The 19,745-nt window shown below is 44.9% G+C and overlaps 1 protein-coding gene across 2 annotated transcripts in view; it reads right to left on the bottom strand.

Annotated features, from left to right (window-relative positions):
* Positions 1–389: 389 nt before the first annotated feature.
* Positions 390–19,745, bottom strand: part of Rpa1 (replication protein A1) — a 57,709-nt gene continuing 38,353 nt past the window's right edge. The window contains exons 9-18 of one of the 2 annotated variants that reach the window (XM_027426755.2): positions 18,185–18,253; positions 17,865–18,057; positions 17,591–17,730; positions 17,127–17,275; positions 14,703–14,835; positions 11,579–11,755; positions 8,585–8,692; positions 4,838–4,924; positions 3,603–3,702; positions 390–949 (exon numbers count right to left, since the gene is read on the bottom strand). In XM_027426755.2, the coding sequence (XP_027282556.1) occupies positions 3,604–3,702; positions 4,838–4,924; positions 8,585–8,692; positions 11,579–11,755; positions 14,703–14,835; positions 17,127–17,275; positions 17,591–17,730; positions 17,865–18,057; positions 18,185–18,253 (1,155 nt within the window). In that variant the 3' untranslated portion in view covers positions 390–949; position 3,603. Of the gene's footprint in view, positions 973–3,602; positions 3,703–4,837; positions 4,925–8,584; positions 8,693–11,578; positions 11,756–14,702; positions 14,836–17,126; positions 17,276–17,590; positions 17,731–17,864; positions 18,058–18,184; positions 18,254–19,745 lie in introns of both variants that reach the window. The other variant, XM_027426754.2, reaches the window with a different exon arrangement.

A 19,745-nucleotide genomic window follows, 5' to 3' on the forward strand; every position in this document is an offset into this window, starting at 1 on the left:
GGAAGAAAGAAAAAAGGAAAAGGAGACACATGCACAAGCCTGTCTTTTGAGACGAGGAAACAATCAATCTACTAGGGAAAGGACAGTTCTTCTAATAAGTACAAAGGAGGGAGAGGGACCGGTTTCTTTTTCTATAAATAAATCCTTGGCAGGCGGATCACCACAGAAACACGAGTCAATATAAACCTTTAGATATGGGGCTGCCAAACTTCACTTTTCGACAGTGTATTAATTATGTAGTCAATAGCCATGGGGTTCATTAGTGTATAAAATACCACGATCAATATTATCTATACTTTTCGAAGACAGACCACTCAGGAAAAAAAAATGTTGGGGGAAGAAGGGGGAACACTTTGACCCTGCAGTTCAAAAAAGTCAGAACAGCACACTAGAGATTAGCAAGGCTTTAATGGAAGGCATAAAACACTGGAAATATGGACAGAAATCAGATCAGTTCCTTCCCTTTTCTGCCTCTTTTACAATGAGGCTGGAGGGAATTCAGGAACCATTTAAAATAAAGGCAAAATGATTAGATGCCTCCCCCCGCAACTGCTTAACGCTGGTGTCATGGTGGATGCAAAATAAGCATTGATCTCTAACTAATAGATGAAAATGAGAACACGAACAGCCCTTCGGATAAACTGTGTCCAAGAGAATTCCAGGAACTGTGGGCCAGAATCTGCTCAGGCAGTCCTCCAGGACCTGGGTCTCTCACAGGCATTAACAGTGGGACCCCCTTCTGAGGCTGCTCAGCTGGGTGAGCTGAGTTTTTAGTATGGGAATCTTTTAAAACATTATCCTATGATGGAGCCCATCCCTCGCACTCCCCGTAGAGTTCTGTGCTCTTCATGTTAGCTGTGCAGGTGTGTTACATTTGTTGAAGTGGCCGGTGAGAAGGTTCTGGGACTGGTTCGGAGACCTCAGGACATATTGCTGCTGACCAGCCCTCCTGCACCGGGAGAGGAGGAAATGCTGTTGAGTGAGCGATATAAAAAGCTGGTTACTGGACTGATAGCTAGATCACCATCTCTAACCAGCAATTTGTCAATCTCCAACAGTGCCGAAGACTGTGATTTTCCAGTCAATGCTCTATAAGCAAGGTCAGACAGAAAGCCTCCATAGAAATTGTCAAGCTTCAGCCAGAGAATCAAGTGCAACTGAATTCCTGTCTCCTGAGATTAGGGAAAGGTAAGGAAGGCTGTGTCTCTGCAATCAAAGTCTGTCTGTCTGTCCTCAGTAAGGCCAGCCATTTGCCTAGGGCTGTAATATCAGCAGCTGGGAGACAGAAGCAGGAGGATCACTGCTTCAAGGTCAGCCTGGGTTGTACAATGAGCTTGAAGCTACCCATTTTAAGACTCTGCCCCAACAATACAAGACAAGCCAGGGGTGGCGGCAGAAGCCTGTATTTCTAGTGTATGAGAGACCAAGGAAGCCTGAGACCTGCTTCAGCTACATAGGAGGAATCCTGAGACCTGCCTTAGGGAAGACTATATCTCAAAAACAGGCCAGCTAGGGCAAAAACAGACAGGTATGCTGGTCAATATTGTCAGTCTAAACCCATAGGACTGGTCTGTGAGGGCCTCTCCAGAGAGATTTAACTGAGGAAAGACCCACCCTGAGTACGGGTGGCGCTCAGGGCCCGGGGATCCAGACTGAGTGAAAAAGAAAGAGGAAAGATAAGAAAGCGAGCATGCGTGCACGGGCGCGCGCGCGCACGCACACACACACAGAGACAGACAGACAGAGAGGCTGAAAGCGAGTTGAGCACTAGAACTTGCATCTTGCTGCTTCCTGACAACAGATGTCATGTGACCAGCTGCCTCACACTCCAGTTGCACAGCCAGAGCTGCTCATGTGCCCCTCCCCACCATGATAGACGGCACCCTCAAACTGTGAGCCATAAGAAGCCATTCCTTGGGCTGGCGAGATGGCTCAAAGGTTAGGAGCACTGACTACTCTTCCAGAGGTCCTGAGTTCAATTCCCAGCAACCACATGGTGGCTCACAACCATCTATAATGAGATCTGGTGCCCTCTTCTGGAGTGCAGATACACATGGAAGCAGAATGTTGTATATATAATAAATAAAATCTTAAAAAAAAAAAAAGAAGCCGTTCCTCCCCTGAGTTGCTTCTGATAGGTATTTTGTCATAGCAACAAGAAAAGCAACTAAAAGCACAGGATGCCATGACTCCTCGGCTCCATAAAGCCACCACTAGATTTAAGTGCACACCAGGCCTGCAGCTGAAGGGGTGGGGGTGACTGCAATGCTGCCTGGATACTGGCAGACATGTGCAGCAAATGCCAAGAGGTGGGCTGCAGCAACCAGATAGATAATTAATATGATTAGGAACACACAGAGCAAGCATGCTCTTGCCGAATGAAAAGCCTAGTAGCATAATTACTGTTTTCTTCCTCACTCACTGTCTATACACATTTCTAAGCCTGCCTGGTGTTAGGCTGCTGTGTAAACATCAATAAAATCCCAAAGTGCCAGATCATCAGCATTCTTGGGCACAATGGCTTTTCCTTTTTTGTGTTTTCATTCCTTCTAAGATGCATTTCAGCTTTGCAAACGTTAGTAACAATGATCTCCAGGCCTCAGTCTAATCTGAGTTTGTAATGAGTTAATATCTCTCCCTAGTGATTATTTATTACAAAGGATAATTAATTGCTTTCCAGTTACAAGAACCCTTTATAGCCAAAGAAAGTAGAATCCACAAACAAAGATATACTGTTTATTCAAACAAAGCAAGGGAAACAAAGGGCTTCTCTCTAAAATTTTCCGTATTTAACGAAGCTTTAATCTAAAATGAAATAACACGAATGCAAAAAAAAAAAAAAAAAAAAAAAAGTACAGGTGAAGATGGTACATCAGGCAACCAAATGCAACATGGATTAAAGTGAAAACTCAAGCAAAGCTTTGTAGTTGCCTGGGTGTCCCTAGGGGATGGCAAGTCAATGCTTATCAGCCGTCCTCAGAAGAGACAATTTTGATTAATATCAGACCCATCTGACTCAGTCTATTAAATCTATTAAACCCTGAAGGAAGGATGGTCTTCAGATATTAACGATAGGCTTTTGATTAATAATTCTACCCCTTTGCCATTCCAAGCATTAATGACCACGTGGTACCTCTGCAAAGCAAAAGCCTTTGATTCCAGGGAGACACCCGCTAAACACCTGGGTTCTCCCCCATTCTCACTCCTCCCAGGAGGAACCTAAGACATAAAGGTGCCACCACTGGAAAAGCAAACCCCAAGTTACGCAATTTACCTCATTATCCACAAAGTGGGGTCAATTACTTGTGACACAATTCCTGTTTGAAGGTAACAAAATCTTAGTAAATCTGACAAAAGCCTAAAGAGAGGGCAGGGGCTGGTGTTATGCTACCTGCCAGCGGAGTGCCGGCTCTGATGGTTCATACACAGCCCTCTGAGCACACTGTCTTTTGCCAACCAATGAGTCCCAAGAGGGGCCCAGACAGGCTGCCAGTGTCCCCTAGAGGCTCTGCACTGTGAGGCTGTCCCAGGGCTGTCAGATGGGTGGGAAGAAAGCCATTCTATCTCTGCTCTTTACTTCCAACTCTGGCCATCATGCTCACATCACATGTTCCTCTTGATGTTCATGATCAGCCTTTTGGCATAGTCTCTGTAGTCCACGGGCTTCACGTCCATCACAGTGGCCTTAATTCGAGATTCATCCTTTGAAAACAGAAAAGCCTTTTGTGAGTGGTACAGCCTGGCATGGAGCAGTGGAGATAACCTTCTTTGCTTCAGTAGCTTCAATGAGTCCAGCAGGAAGAAGGGACGTTTAGAAATTCCCATGGAGAAAGTACTGTGAATTCCTGGAGATGGGTCAGTAGCCAGATCCCCCTTCTACAGACCCTCTGCCCACCCTAGCATCCCACTGGAGTAGACGCTGGAGGGGGTCTCTCTAGTCTCTACTGTCTTTATATGGGTACAGTGGGAACCCAGAGCAGATAGGTAACTCACCCTGAAAGCTCACTTTCATCCAGAAAGAGCACCTGCAGCAGCAGGAAACCTGGCTGCTGTTCCAGCCCTGGGCAAGGTTACCTGCCTGCCCTTCGCCATCCCTGTCCACACCAGGAAGAGAGAACCCTACAGTCTCTCTTAACCCATCCATCTTCTTACACTATATCCCATTAACGTTCAGCTAACTATCAAAGAGCTATCACAGGCACTGAGCTGATGGTAGGTCAGAATGTGTAAACTTTAGTGGCTGCAGGGGAGCTGGCAGAAATCCCATTCAGCGTGTCTCCATCTCTGAGGCTGAACAGAGTGACACCCAGCAGCAAACAAATCTAGCTGGGGTTTGCCTACATCTTTCCATTGGTAAAAATGAGCAGTAAGAGCTCCAACACAGACGGTGCTATAAGGATCAACGAATAATAGGAGGACAGGAGCCAGGACAGTGGCTGTCCAGTAAATGTTGTTTATTAAACATCTATGCAGCTCTGTGACATTAGGACTAATTTAAGAGATACTTCTACCTGCATGTGGTTATTTGTTTAATATGCTGATTTTTAGAACCCAAATTGTGGGAAACAAGAGCCCCTACACATCATGTTTTCAAAGTACAGACATAATGAAAATTTCTTAAGGCTGTAATAGAAAAAGCCATACTATCTTCTCCCCAGAGATAGCAAACCTGAGTCAGCTTCCAAATCTGCACATAAGTTGGTAACAGCACCCCAGTGCAGGCAGATTCCACAAGCATGCATGCCACAGGTCTCAAACCTGTGGGTAATTCCCTGACACTAACACTGAAGTGCTGCTGTTCCCATCACAGCCCTTCTGCCCCAGTAACCGTACTTACGTTGTAGGTCTCCAGCTTGACCCTGATTCTGAATGTAAATGATCGGAAGTTGGCATTCTGGAAAACCTCTTCAAATGCCTGCTCGTTCTGTAAAAACAACACATGGCAACTACTGGAAAAGACCTATTAAACTGTTGGAAAGGCTGAGAAATTATCACCCCAGAGGGTTGAGATTTCTTAGGAATGACTAATTTGTAGGTGTTTCATCACATAAAACTGTTCAACTAGAATTTTATTAAAAATATGAACACTTTCCTTACGAGTACAGTTTTCCCTTCAGTATTTGCAGAGGACTGGACCTGGGACTGGGAACCCTACCTCCAGCGGACACCGAATTCCAAGGATACTCAAGTTCCTTATGTAAAATGGTTGCTTACACAGAATCCACGCACACCCTCCTTCCTGTATGCTGTAAATCATCAGTAGCTCACTTATAATACCAAATATAAATATCATGTGAGCTGACACGGACTGATAAGGAAACATAATCTGCACATGGTCAATAAACGTTCAATTTATCACCCAATAGTTTTGATCCCAGCTGCCTGTATGTGTGGAACTGAGAACAGACTCTATTAAATTCACAGAAGCAGAACCCTGGGTGCAGTGCTAGGGAAGGGAGGAATGGAGAACTGTTGCTTAAGGGCACAGAGCCTCAGGGTGGGAAAATGGAAATGTGCAATGATGGACAGAGGAGCCAGGGGCCTGAGACCTTGAATTTGGCTAATGCCACTATATTTCAAAATGGTTCTACCAGAAAAAAGAAAAACACATAATGGTATTTTTATGTTATTTTACCATGATCAAAAAATTTTAAATATTCTTAGGAAATGCATTTAAGATTTGGAATACTTAATGAGGGAAGAAACCTGAGACCCAGCATCTCATGGTAAAATGACTAAGTAGTTAGGAGAGGCTGGAGAGATGGCCTCGTGATTAAAATACATATTGTTCTTTTGAAGGACAGGAGTCTCCTTCCTGGAACCCTCATGGTGGCTTATAGTCATCTCTAACACCAGCTCTAGGGGATCCGATGCCCTCTCCTGGCCTCCTCGGGTACCAGGCAGGAAAGTGGTGCACATATATACATGCAGGTAAAACACTCATATACAAATAAAATAAAAATAGGTGAGTGGATGGGGTGGTGCATGCCTTTAATCCCAGCACTCAGGAGGCAGAGGCAGGCGGATCTCTGTGAGTTTGAGGCCAGCCTGGTCTACAAAGAGAGTTCCATGGGAGCCAGGACCATTACAGAGAAACCCTGCCCCGAAAACCAAAACAAATAAAATAAAACTTAGTAGGGCTGGGCCTGGTGCAGCTTTTAAGGCCAGCACTAGAGAGGCAGAGGCAGGAAGATCTCTGTGAGTTCCAGGGCTACATAGTCTCAAATTAAAAAAAAAAAATTAGTTAAAAAAACAAACAAACAAAAAAACCTAAAATAATTGGAAAAGTCTGGTGTAAGCTAGGCAAAGTGGCCATATCTGTAATCCCAGTCTTCTGGAGGCTAAGGCAAGAGGATTACAGTGAGCATGAAGCCAGCACCAGCTACATAGGCTGGCCTGGGCTACAGAGTGAGCTTAATCCTGGAGCCTCTGTATCTGTAGCTCCTGACATGCTGAGCAGGTAGATGAGTGGATGGAGTGGGCAGTGCCAGGAAAAGGCCGGAAGATGCCTTCCTTTTCTCACACTCCTCAGATGCTATCTGATTTAGTTACTTTATTGTAAGTTTTAAAAAAGCTGGCTTTTAGTTTGGGGGTGTGGTGGGTGATAAACTGGGATACTCAGCCCTCTCTCTCTTTTTTTTAAGATTTATTTATTTATTATGTATACAACATTCTGCCTCCATCTATGCTTGCATGCCAGAAGAGGGCACCATATCTCATTACAGATGGTTGTGAGCCACCATGTGGTTGCTGGGAATTGAACTCAGGACCTCTGGAAGAGTAGTCAGTGCTCTTAACCTCTGAGCCATCTCTCCAGCCCCCCCTCTTCTATTTTTAACTTTTGAGACAATGTTCATTAAGGTGCCCAGTTGGTCTTTAACTTGGCTTCCTCCTGCCTCAGACTGCTGAGGCATAAAATGCATGAACTTAAAACTTTACATAAAACTAATAATTCATATAGGCTAAGTACCCCTGTAGGTCACACGGGTATGAAAACAGACTTATCACCCAGACTTCTTTTATTTGAGAAAAGTCATTCCTTGGATTTTCAATATATAAACAAAATAATGTGCTAAATCTTCAAACCTTGAAACTGGATGCCATTACTCTTTAGAGCTAAGGGAAGCATGGATGCACACTCCCAGAGCACCATGGTTCCTGAGGGGAGTCCTGTATGCCCTCATTCACCAGCTAAGAACAGTCAACTATAATAAGCTCATAAAAATCCTGAAAGGCTGCCCGGAGCCTGCAAATCTGATATGAAAATAGAGGACCAGGCAAAAGAGATAAAAGACGATTGCACTTTAAAAGTCAATTCCAGTTATTTCTGTAAAAGGACGTTGTGGGACTATTTTCAGGGACCTCATGGATAATTTAAAAAGGAGTTGAGGGCAGAACCAAACAGAACTGAGGACAGAAAGAGTAAGAAAAGCACATCAAAACAAATGGCAATTCTTCTTTGTGGCCTTTGTAAGTATATAACCAATATGGAGGAATGGGGGGAAAAAAGGACACTGTATGTCGATAGATGTCAGTTTCCATGGCCTAGAAAGTACGGCTCTTACTATTCTTGGTTTTAACTCACCAAGTGTCTTTTTCTTATATTTGGCATAATCAGTAATCCATTCTCTCTCTCTCTCTCTTTTTTTTTTTTGGTTTTTCGAGACAGTTTCTCTGTGGCTTTGGAGGCTGTCCTGGAACTAGCTCTTGTAGACCAGGTTGGTCTCGAACTCACAGAGATCCACCTGAGTGCTGGGATTAAAGGCATGTGCCACCAACGCACGGCAACCCATTCTCTTAATGTATAAAAAGGCAAATTAGTAAAGGTGAAATTAGTAATTTTAAAAATGTGGGTTCCAGTCATCTCAAGAGTCCCAACACATACATGCACGCACGCGCACACACACGCGCGCACACACACACACACACACACACACACACACACACACACACACACACACACACACACACACACACACACACACACACACACACACACACACACACACACACACACACACACACACACACACACACACACACACACACACACACACACACACACACACACACGGTCTTGCTATACAGTCCAGGCTAGCCCTGAACTCACTATGTAAACTAGCTTGGCCTGGAACTCTGGGTGATCCTCCTGCCTCAGCCCAAGTACTAGGACAACAGGCAGGGAGCATCACCATAGCATGTAAAGTGACTTTAATACAAAGTCACTTTGTAAGAACCCCATCTGACAGCCTGAAATTGCAAGTACCCCAGATGTGCACTATTCTAAGATCTGACTCAACGATTCTAAAAAGTGTTTATTGGTTAACAAAGCACACCGACAAGTTATTTCAGAAGACACCTTGCAGCTCTAGACTGCAGGCACACCAGCTCTGATGTGTAAAAAGGGTAGTGGGGACAAGGGTGGTGTGGCTTCTGCATACAGCTGCTTTATTCTCCTGTAGCATTACCCTTTGCTAGACACGCAGTACAACGAGGACTCATATACAACACCCAAAGAAGCAAGCAACAACAGCTCAGTGGCATAACACAAGCACTATCACAGTGCTAATAAACAAGTGCCAACCTTCTCTTTCAGTTCCCCAAGGTATGCAGTGTTCTGCCCAAGGATAGCCTCCGCAGACTCCTGGAAACATGTCACCCACTGATTCTCTTGAAAATCTGCAACATTTACCTAAAAAACACAACACGCTATTATTTTAGCAAATAACACCAAGGAGAAGGGAGATTACCTTTTCCTACTTAAAGTAACACAACCCCCGACTTTCAATGCTTTGACGGAACAGTTCCCCTCATATGAAGTATACCGTTTCAGTCATCATTTTTCATTTTTAGTACAGTATCCAATAAGTCACACAAGTTGCTCAGTACTTTTATCATAAAGCAGGCTTAGCTGTGCAAATGTTCTGAGCACACTGAAGGGATTCGGGGTTCAGCTAGGGCCCACTGTTAAGTGCAGGTGATGCTTTGCCCACCCCATCCCCCCATCCCCCCCCCCCCCACAGGGTTTCTCTGTGGCTTTGGAGGCTGTCCTGGAACTAGTTCTTGTAGACCAGGCTGATCTGGAACTCACAGAGATCCACCTGCCTCTGCCTCCCGAGTGCTGGGACTAAAGGCTTGTGCCACCACCGCCCGGCCACTTTGCCAGTCTTTTAAAAGCTGTGACAGATGCAATGGGAAGTTTCAAATGTGGTCTAGTTCAATCTTCTAGAGATGTGATTTCAGATCTAGGAGTCGTCTCAACTAAACCCTAACAGATGTGGAAGCATGCAGTTAACACTGTGCTCCCCTCTCTAAATGCAAAAGGCTTTGCACTGGAAGTTTCGAGTGAGCTTCCAGCAGTATAGTGGGCTCTTTTCATGTTATTTGACTTACTATTTATTCTTTCTCTCTCTCTCTCCACACCTGGCATCCTTTAGTTTTTTGAGACAGCATATAATGCAACCCAATCTGCCCTCAAACTTGCTATGTAGTCAAAGCGGGCCTTGAACTCTTCCTGCCTCCACACCCCACCACCAAGTGCGGAGAGTACAGAGACATATGCCACCATGTTCAGCTATTTTGTTTTTTAAAAAACAAAATCTTACTGTGCAGTCTAAACAGGCCCAACTTACAATCTCTCTGCCTCAGCCTCCCATGGACTGAGTTCACATTTACACATTTTTTTAAAAATTTACAGTGTGTGTTGTATTATGTGCATACAGGTGGAGGCCAGAGTTTGGCATAAAGTGTCTTCTACGGTTTCTGTCCACATTAACTTTTGAGACAGGGTCTCTCAGTGAACAGAGCTCAGCAACTGGATAGGCTGATGCCCAGTGAGCTCCAGGCCTAAGCCTGAGTTGCTTTACTTGGAAGTTGGGGATCTGAACTTAGGTCTTTACACTTGGGAGGCAGGAGCTTAAACCACTCTTAAAACACACTGCATGTGTACATTGGGGTTGTGCCTGCATTCATGTCTATGTGAGGACTCAGATTTCCTGGAACTGGAGTTTCAGATAGTTGTGAACTGCAGTGTGGGTGCTGGGAATTGAACCTGGGTTCTCTTAACTGCTAAGCTATCACTCCGCCCCACATTTTGAATTTAAAGAACTGCATGAGATGGTTCTAAGTCATTACTGAGCAACAGGTAATTTCAGAGCCAATGTAAAAAACCTTTAACCAGTCACCAAATCCACCAAGCAACAGAAACAAATCCCAGTGGATGTAAGGCTTAAATTACATTGGTGAGAGCCAAGAAAGTTTGCTGAGCCGGCTAGGCCAAGAGGCCAATGAGCCCCAAGAACTGAGTTCAATCCTCACCCTGGCACTATTACTACTTCACTGATAACCACCCACATCCCCAACCCTAAATTCTTTTTGCTTTATTTGTTTGTTTTTCTGAGACAGATTCTCTATGCAGCCCTGGTTGACCTGAACTCACTCTGTAGACCACATTGGCCTTGAACTCAGAGATCCCCTGTCTCTATCTCCCAAGTGCTAGGACTAAAGACATGCGCCACCATGGCCTGGCTGATTTTTGGTTTCATTCATTCATCCATTTCTGGGACTGGGTGTCTCTCATGTAGCCCAAGCTAGCCAGCTGGCCTTTAACTTGCTAAGTAGCTAAGGATGACAGACATGTGTCAGCCATTGAGCGACAACCTCGGCATAAAAGCTGTAAGTCCAAGGCCTTTACAATCTTCTACTCACTAAAGTGGCTAGTCACTAAAGGAAGTAACAAACAGAAGGGCATTTAAACTGACCCCAACTTTTCAGAGTAAACAACTTCACACAGCTGTAATACTGCTGATTAGTTCTTCAGAATAAATTCCCTGTAGGTGGCTTCTGCATTAGGAAATAGGAATACTTTTTTTTTTTTTTTTTTTTTTTTTTTTTTTGGTTTTTCGAGACAGGGTTTCTCTGTGTAGCTTTGCAGCCTATCCTGGCACTCACTCTGGAGACCAGGCTGGTCTCGAACTCACAGAGATCCACCTGCCTCTGCCTCCCGAGTGCTGGGATTAAAGGTGTGCGTCACCAACACCTGGCTTCAATAGGAACATTTTTAAGGTTTTGGACATATTCCTTACTGTCAAATCAAATCAAACCAAAGCAGAGTTTAAAAGAGTTACCATACTCTGGCACACTCCTCTCAAGTCAACTCATCTAAGGTCAACTGCCCCCCCCCCCCAAAAAAAACCAGAGTATCCACAAGAAAACTAACACAGGCACTGGCTGTAGAGTTATAATTACTGCTTTCCAGAAATGCCATTTCATATTAATTTATCTCCACAACAGTGAGGAGGCTAGCACCACCAGCACGGTGACCACACAGCATCACAGATGAAAAAAAAGTTGCCCATTGGCGAGGGCATCAAGTTCTCAGGAGCATGAACACTGCAGGTCAGCCAGGGCACAGCCATTACCTCCTTATTTACAGAGTAGCAGCAAGCTCCCCAACACAATGCATCTGTGAGTTCCTTACTACCAACCACCTGGGCTCTACTGTTGCACCCCCCAGTGTCTTGTCCTTGTCAGCCAATCAGTGAACACCATAAAGCTTCTCGATAACCATTCTACTCACCGACAAGATCATGCGATATTTGAAGTTGGGGAATTCCCGGTCACACTTCTCACAGCGGTATAACCCATTCTGCTGGTCAATCACTTTCTTATTGCAGTCTTGGGTGGGGCAGGCCTGGTACATACAGTTCTCTTTGCGAAGGAACACCACCGTTGCCACTGTGCTGAAATAGTCCGCCTATGGGAGAAAAGTATCACAGAGGCCGGGATCAGCAAGCTACACTTGGGCCTGGAACAGGCTACTTGAAGCTGCTCTTACTTGCAAGTGGTAAGTGATGTGTATCCTAGTTCCCACACTCACAGACCGAATATGGAGAACTGTTCACTCTGTTTTCTACATGCAAACCCACAGCACTCAGCCCACCCCCCCACCCGCCACCCCGCAGGGTCTCACAAGCTAGCCTTGAACTCACAGAGATCTGCCTGCCTCTGTCTCTAGAGTGCTTAGCCACCACACCTGGACACATAATTCTTCTTTATTTATTAATTGTTTCATACGTGTATCTCTGCATATATGATGATCACATGCAAACTAATGCAGGCGAGCCTGCGCCACGGTGTGTTTGCGGAGGCCAGAGGACAACTTTCAGGTGTCAGTCCTCTCCTTCCACTGTGGCTCCAGGAACTCAAGTTTCCAAGACAGCAGGACCAGTGCCTTTAACAGCTAAGTCATCTTGCCAGCACATAATATTTGTAAAATGTATGTATCTAATGTGTGTATATGTGTTTCTGCATATGTATACACACTATGTATACACACAGCATGGGATGTGTGCAGGCCAGAGACAGCTTGTGGGAGCTGCTGGTCTTCCTTCACCACATGATCCTGGAGCCTGGACTCAGGCTGTCAGGCTTGGCGTCAGGGAGCCTTACACACTGAGTCACCTTGCTGGCCAAACACATAATCTTTTACAATGTCAGTGATTTCTAACCTTATTTTTAGGGATCAGGAAGCTTTTCCTGTGACAAGCCAGAGGAAAACTTTAGTCCCAAGAACTCATTTAGTCAGTCTCTACTGCCGCTCCTCAGCCTGCTGCTGTGGGGCAAGACAAACCCCAGACAATGTGAAGATGGAGGATGATCCAATAAAATATATTTTTGAGACAGGGCTTCTCTGTGTAGCCCTGGCTGTCCTGAACTTGCTCTGGAGACCAGGCTGACCTCGTACTCACAGATCCACCTGCCTCTACTGTGGAGTGCTGGGATTAAAGTCGAGAACCATCACTGCTCAGATGGTTCTCAGTAAACTTTTACTGACAACATCAGACAGCAAGTTCACAGTCTTGACCAGCAACAACTCCTGGACTGAATAAAGTTCAAGAGAATGCCAAAGTACCCACGACGACAACCATGTAAACAGTAGTCTCTGCTAAGTAACCTAGGAGGACTAAGTCATGTTAAGGGTTCTGAGTGGATCCGCTTTACCTCTGTACCCAACACACAAGTTTTCAGGACTCTGTGTTTTCAGTTTATGTTCAGTGGTCAAGTAACTGCAGAATCCAGGAATACCCTGAATTCAGAGCTAGGCTATCAAAACCATTGGGCCTTTTTAATTAGCCCTGGCTATGCAGAAACTCTCTATACAGACTAGGCTGGCCTCAAACTCACAGAGACCCACTTGCCTCTGCTGCCCAAGTGTTGGGATTAAGGGCATTTGCCATCATGCCTGGCTCACACTGGGTCTACTTGATGTCTCAGACCAGAGGTGCAAAACAATGTGGTCATTTAAAAAGACTATGCTAGTACCCAGTTTAGACAGCTTTAGGGCTGGGTGTGTAGCTCAGTGGAAGAGCTTGACTGGCATGCACGAGGAGCTGGGTTTAACCCTCAGCTCCACAGAACTGAGTACATAAGAAGGCTTGGGGTGGCTGGGTGGGGAGATGGATCCACTGTTAAGAACACTGGTTGCTTTTGCAGAGGAACCAAATTCAGCTCCCCAGCACCCACATGGTGGCTGTTCCAGGGGATCTGATGCCTTCTTCTGACCTCCTCAGACACCAGTCACTCATTTGGTTTGTGTCATATGTTACTTGACCACTGAACATAAACTGAAAACACAGAGTCCTGAAAACTTGTGTGTTGGGTCCAGCTGGGTCCAGGGAGAACATTAATACACATAAAATAAAAACATTAAAAAGAAAGCAAGCTGGGGCCAATATGCCAGCTCATGGGGGAAAGCGCTTGCTGTCAGGCCGGATGACCTGAGCCTGGTCCCTGGGACTCACAGGGAGAGCTCAGTTTGAATTCCATACACTGCAGTGGAAAATGCAAATGAAAAATGACTTTAAAAATTGTGAGGAAAAAGCTGTAGAGAGCTAAACCTTAGAATGCCTAAAGAGTTTCTCTCTATTTCCAGGTAAGATGCAGACTTGAAGCCTGATTTAACAGTGTATGCTCAGTTCTGACTGCATACTGTCTATCTTTAGTTTAAGAGAGCAACTGGCTGACAAAAGAAACAGAATCCAACCAATGTTTAATTCTCAAGATGTTCTATAATAGTATTATAAGTTGCTGTGGATGACAATGATGGATCGAGTGCACAGTGAAATGAGACAGTAAGGAAGAAAACCTATATTGTATATGATGACAATAAAGGAGCCGCAGCAAGTGATGCTTAGGGAGCACAATAGAAATAAATGATTCAAATATCCAGCAGAACACAGGTTAGGCCAAGGGAGGAACACTGAAACAGAAAGCTGTAACTAAAGTCAAATACCAGTCCTTGGCAGGATAGCAGCTGCTCTCCATCTACAACTCAGGCTCAAACCCACAGGAGCTGCCTGATGCTTGACAGCCTGACACTGATGCTCTGCTCAGACACTAACATGAACCCGAGGCCAGTTCACACTACACTGCAGAGCCTGGTCACCACCATTTCCGCAGTATCCAGAAACTTGTCACACTTTTCTACTTCACACGAGAGGCCACAACACACCCTTCAACACACACAGCCTCTATACTGGCAGTGACAGAGACACCAACAACAAGAAGCAGTAACTGGCGCTCTGGCACAGGGCTCTGGGATCCCAGATGAGAACACAGCCCTGAACTAGCACCTGAAAGCAGATTTAAACACTCAACCATCTAGCGCTTTCTAGGCTTCTGTGAAGTAAGACGTGAGGTACCTTGTCACCCTGGCCCAAGTTCTCCGATTTAGCCTCATACAAAGTTTTCCAGTTGGTGTTGTTCCCTCCAGCGCCTCCACTCCTGAGGTCAGAGATGGAAACACCATCTAAGGCTTGTCCTTCTGAGTCGAACCTAAAAAACAAAACAAAAGCAATGGTGACAGGAACTTTGCATCCTTCTCAAATGTGCTGTTTGGATATACCAGCCACGAGCTCTGTCACTACCGGGTCCCATCTGGGTCCCAGCACACCTGAAGAATTACAATGGCCTTTCTTTTGACCTCATTTGTTTTGACCTCCACTCCCACATGACCCCATGGTCAAGACAAACAATGCCCAAATACCACAGACCCCCTGCCCCAAACTGGGCTGCATATTAAAAAAAAAAAAGCAGTGAACAGAGTCAGCAACAGAAGGCCACCCTGGCGCAGTCCCCCAGGCTTCGAGCCTTTACCTCAATCACTGAAATGAATCAGATGAAAAGGGACATTTTTGTTTCATGAGTCAGCCAAAAATGTTTTCATGGTAGAAAATCTTTTAAGCCTAATCAGTTGTAGAATTCAACATACTTCATCAGAAGGCATTATCTGCTGTGTTAGATATTTGCTTTCTCAGTGGGAATTTATTTATGCAAACATCAAGGTTAAGTCATTTATATGAAATTATTATTAAAACTGATTACACCTCTTGACCAGCTATTGGCTAATCCAAAGGAAAAGAGGCCAGGGAGAAGGTAGCAAGAACATGCAGTGGCGGAGAGTGGTGGGCTTGAGATTAAAAACATGAGCTGGCTGTAGTGAGTGGTGAACGTCTTTAGTCCCAGCCTTTGGGAGGCAGAGGTGGGTGCACCTCTGAGTTCGAGGCCAGCCTGGTCTACAGAGTGAGTTCCAGGCCAGCCAGGGATACACAGAAAAGCCCTTTCTCAAATAAATGAACAAACAAACACAAACATATCAAACACCCAAGTGGTAGGTAATTAAATGTTAACCACATACAGGACTGACTCCCTAAAAAGAGAGCACTCAACAGAGTGGCTGCTGCCCTAGGCCACATTGTGTCAGGTGAACAGCTACATCCGTCATAGAGGATAGAGTTCATAATTGGTTTTACCACTAAAAACTGTGAAGTTTATGGCTTCAAAAACTTCATGCAGACATTTGCCACAAAGATAGCTCATCAAGAATCAACAGAGCAAGGAGACAGGAGCCCTTCTTATAATAAAAATTCCACCCTGTTAGTGGCAAGATCTAAACTTCCGATAATCCTTGCCTGGGTGGGGTGTGTGCACTGAACCTGTCCTAGATCAATGACAGGACCTTTTGTTCAGGGGACATACATGCCTCTTTGTGTTTTCTGCGATCAGTTACTGACAGTGAAATATGAACACCTTACTGTGGGCATGCAATTAACCTGGAGTTGTGCTCAGAGCCTGGAAGAAAATCAACCAACAAAAACAAACCAAAGACACGATTGTTTCTAGTTAAACTACTATGGGATTCTGTCATATGATGCAATACTAGCTATCAGCACCGTTAAATAGATGGATGCAGGCTACTCGAGAGGGTGGCTTAAGCAATACAGACATTCTAGGAGATATTCTATCAAATTATTAAAATATCACTGTTACTGGAGTATATCAGATTCAAAACAAAAATGAGGAGTATAAAATGAGCTATTTCTTGAATCCCCTAAACTCTAAGCCATAGCTGGAAACCACACATGCCCCCTGTGACTACAGCTACACAAATGACTTAAGCTTGAGCTGGGTAAAGTCTTTTCTTTGCCCACATCAATTCTTCCACACTACATTCTCAGGATGAAGTGCTCTTCTAAGGCAGAGTTTTAATGCCTTAAAAAAAAAAAAAAAGCTAGATACGGTGTGGGGATCTTAACAAGCTCTCCTGTCTCTTGAGTGCTTCGAGAATAACGATGTAATGCCAACAAAAAGCCCATTGTTCCCACCATGCTTTGACAGAGGTGAGTGAATACACACCAGAAGAGGTGACCAGCTCCCGAGACTCCAGAGTGAGAAAGTACATTTTACCCCCACATCAGCTGCCCACAGCTCAAACTTAGGAGCAAAAGATGCTCTCAACACATTCTTTTAGCACGCAGCTGTTAAAGCCTTGCTGTTGGGGGGAGTGGAGTAGTGGTGGTGGTGGTGGTGGTGGGGATCAGGGTCAGCATGCACACTTCACTTACATTCTAATTGCTTTCTCTGACTCTCTAGGTTCATCAGGGGATTAAGTTGGTCAGCTTAAGGGCTTTCAGGCCACCATCTCAGAAGGCGTAAGGCCTCCGAGAAATGAAGGAACCACTCCAATCAATAACAAAGTTTCGGCAGAAGCTCAGATGCTGATGGAAACTAGCTCTTCTCAAGGCCTGAGCACAAGTAACCGCTTAGCCGAGGCCCATAAAACCTACCATCCACGGAGCTTATAGGCCTCTGGGATGTCAGGATTCACAATGATAGTGCTAGATGACAGGACAGAGAGGCTCCGCCCACCAAAGTCGGAGACCCGGGCTCCTTTGATAGCCATCACAGGCTGCCTAGAACCATCAAACTTGTCGGCCTGCAAAGCAAATGCACACAAGCATCACTGGCTGGAAGAAGGTACAGGGTGTGTTTATGGAGAAGAGGCAGCAGTAGAGTGAATACTGTCAACGTGTGTGGACTCTATGCACGACAGACCTAACATTAACGAAACCACTCAGCCTTCCCGGAAACCAATCTGTCTCCACCTTCCTGAGGTAGAGTAAGGGACAGTCCACCATGGGAAGCTAAAGTAACTGATCATCTCACATAAGTGCTAGACAGACCAACTCTGTCCCTCCGGTGCTCAGAAGGACAAGCACCCCACCCACAGACTGTCAATGCAAGGACTCACGTCTTCTCCCCACAGAGTTGCAGTCACCACTTTCCCTGACATATCCATCAGATAAATATTTCTCTTAGCAACTTCTCTGTTGCTAGACTTCACTGTGATTTTTGTTGAATCTTCATAGCTCTTGCAGATCCCGATTATGTCTGAAACACAGAACAAGCTGTAACAGCACAGATCAAGGCCCCTCTTAAAACATAACCAAGCGATGCATGGCAAGTGTGGTAGTTGTGCACCACACTGGAGACACAATCACCACTGTCCTCAAACCTGAACGGACCTACAAGTGAGTCTTTAGACTTGCTCTCTAGGTCACTGATCCCTGTGAAATCAAACTGAACTGTGGGTAAGTGATGGCCATCTTCACAGGGAAGTACAGAAGTCTCATTATTGAAAGTCATCTCGTAGTCATTTTTAACAGCTGAGAATTGCTTGTTAGCGATCTTCAGAGTGCCCTTTGAGAAATAATACACCTGCAAAAGAGGCCAAGTCAAGAAATGCTAGTCAGCCCATCAAAACCCTTCCCCACAATGCAACCTGCCGATTGCGCTCACAGCACTTACTGGCCAGCTTCTCGGCTCTGACTTAACTTGGTCTTACCTTGTTCACTTCAATAAGGGGAAAGAACTTGTCCACCTGCTCATTGAAAGCAGTTGCTCTGATTTCACCCTGCAAAAGCAAGTGAGAGCACATGAGAACTGCACTGCTAGACACCTACTCTGAACAGTGGAAGCCGTCCATTTTGGCATCAAAATAACATCTTTGGAGCAGCACTACAAGTGTAAAGAGGTCCCAGAGGGCTGCAGACATTCCAGAAACCTACATATACTTTCAAGCTATCAATTCTGATAAAACAAGAGAAATTCAACTAGCCAAGCCCATAGGTATGACTGAATCATCTAAGTTAAAAATGTAAAATAAGGAGGCTGGAGAGACGGTTCAGTAGATAAAGGCACTTTTCCGGGCAAGCCCAGTCATCCAGTTTAATCCTCAGAAACCATGTAAAGGTGGAAGACCACCAAGCTGTTCTCTAGCCTTTACACATGTATGCGAACAAACACAAACTAAAATAATTTTTAAAACGTTATCTAAAACATTTTTAAAAGGAAGCATTTAATATTCCAGTAATGAAAACAAAAAGTTCTGGCTCCTGAGTGGCAGGCTCAAACCCACGGGAAAGCATGCTGAACCCCAATGATTCAGCAGTCTTCCTCATGCCTGCAACCTAAATGATGGGTTACTTCACAGTCAGGAGCCGTTGCCAAAAATGCTCTAACAAGTCATGCTTTCAAGTTGCTTGAGATTTGATTTCACTGCTACTCTTCTTTGTCAGGCAATGTGTTAGTGATGGGTAAGAAAGTTAACTAAATGGTTGAAATCTTACCCAGACAACCTGCAGGAAGTTAGTTTTGGATACTGAATCTGCCACCACAGTTAAGACATTTGCCACGCTACACCATAAGAGGAAGAGGCAGGGGAAGAAAGATTAAGTTCTGACCTCACCAGTATCATTTTGTTATTTTTGTATGTATGGGTGTTGTGCCAGAAGGGAGGCCAGGAGAGAGTGCTAGATTCCTGGAACTGGGGTCACAAATGGTTAAGAGCCACCATGTGGGTGCTGGGAATTGAACTCATATCCTCTGGAAGAACATCTCTCCAGCCCCTGCATCTTGCTTTAAGTAAAGCATAATGAGTATATATGGTCAGAAACCATCCCCACAAAGCAGTTAAAGCTGAGTAACTGTTGCCCACCTTCTGCTGGAGGCAAATGCACCACTCTTTAGCAAGGATCACATTCCAGGACTTCAATTAAGCCTCTAGCAACGTAACTGGAGTGCTGCAGTCTACAAAAGCTCTCCTTTAGGAGTATTTTATCTGATGTTTAGCCCTATCCTCAAGATAGTACCAAAAATCTACAACAGTCAGGTGGTGGTGTTGGTGGCACTGGTAATGCACGTCTATAATCCCAGCGCTTGGGAGGCAGAGGCAGATAGATTTCTGAATTCAAGAGACAGCTTGGTCTACAGCAGCTAGTTCTAGGATAGCCAGGGTTGCACAGAGAAACCCTGCCTTGAAAAACAAACTAACAAACAAAAAACTACAATAGATGGAAATCCACAGTGACAACCATATTTCTTTCTGTTGAACTGATATTTGCCAC

This window comes from Cricetulus griseus, chromosome 7 (genome assembly GCF_003668045.3).
Source record: "Cricetulus griseus strain 17A/GY chromosome 7, alternate assembly CriGri-PICRH-1.0, whole genome shotgun sequence".
In the NCBI taxonomy this organism is placed as follows: Eukaryota; Metazoa; Chordata; class Mammalia; order Rodentia; family Cricetidae; genus Cricetulus; species Cricetulus griseus.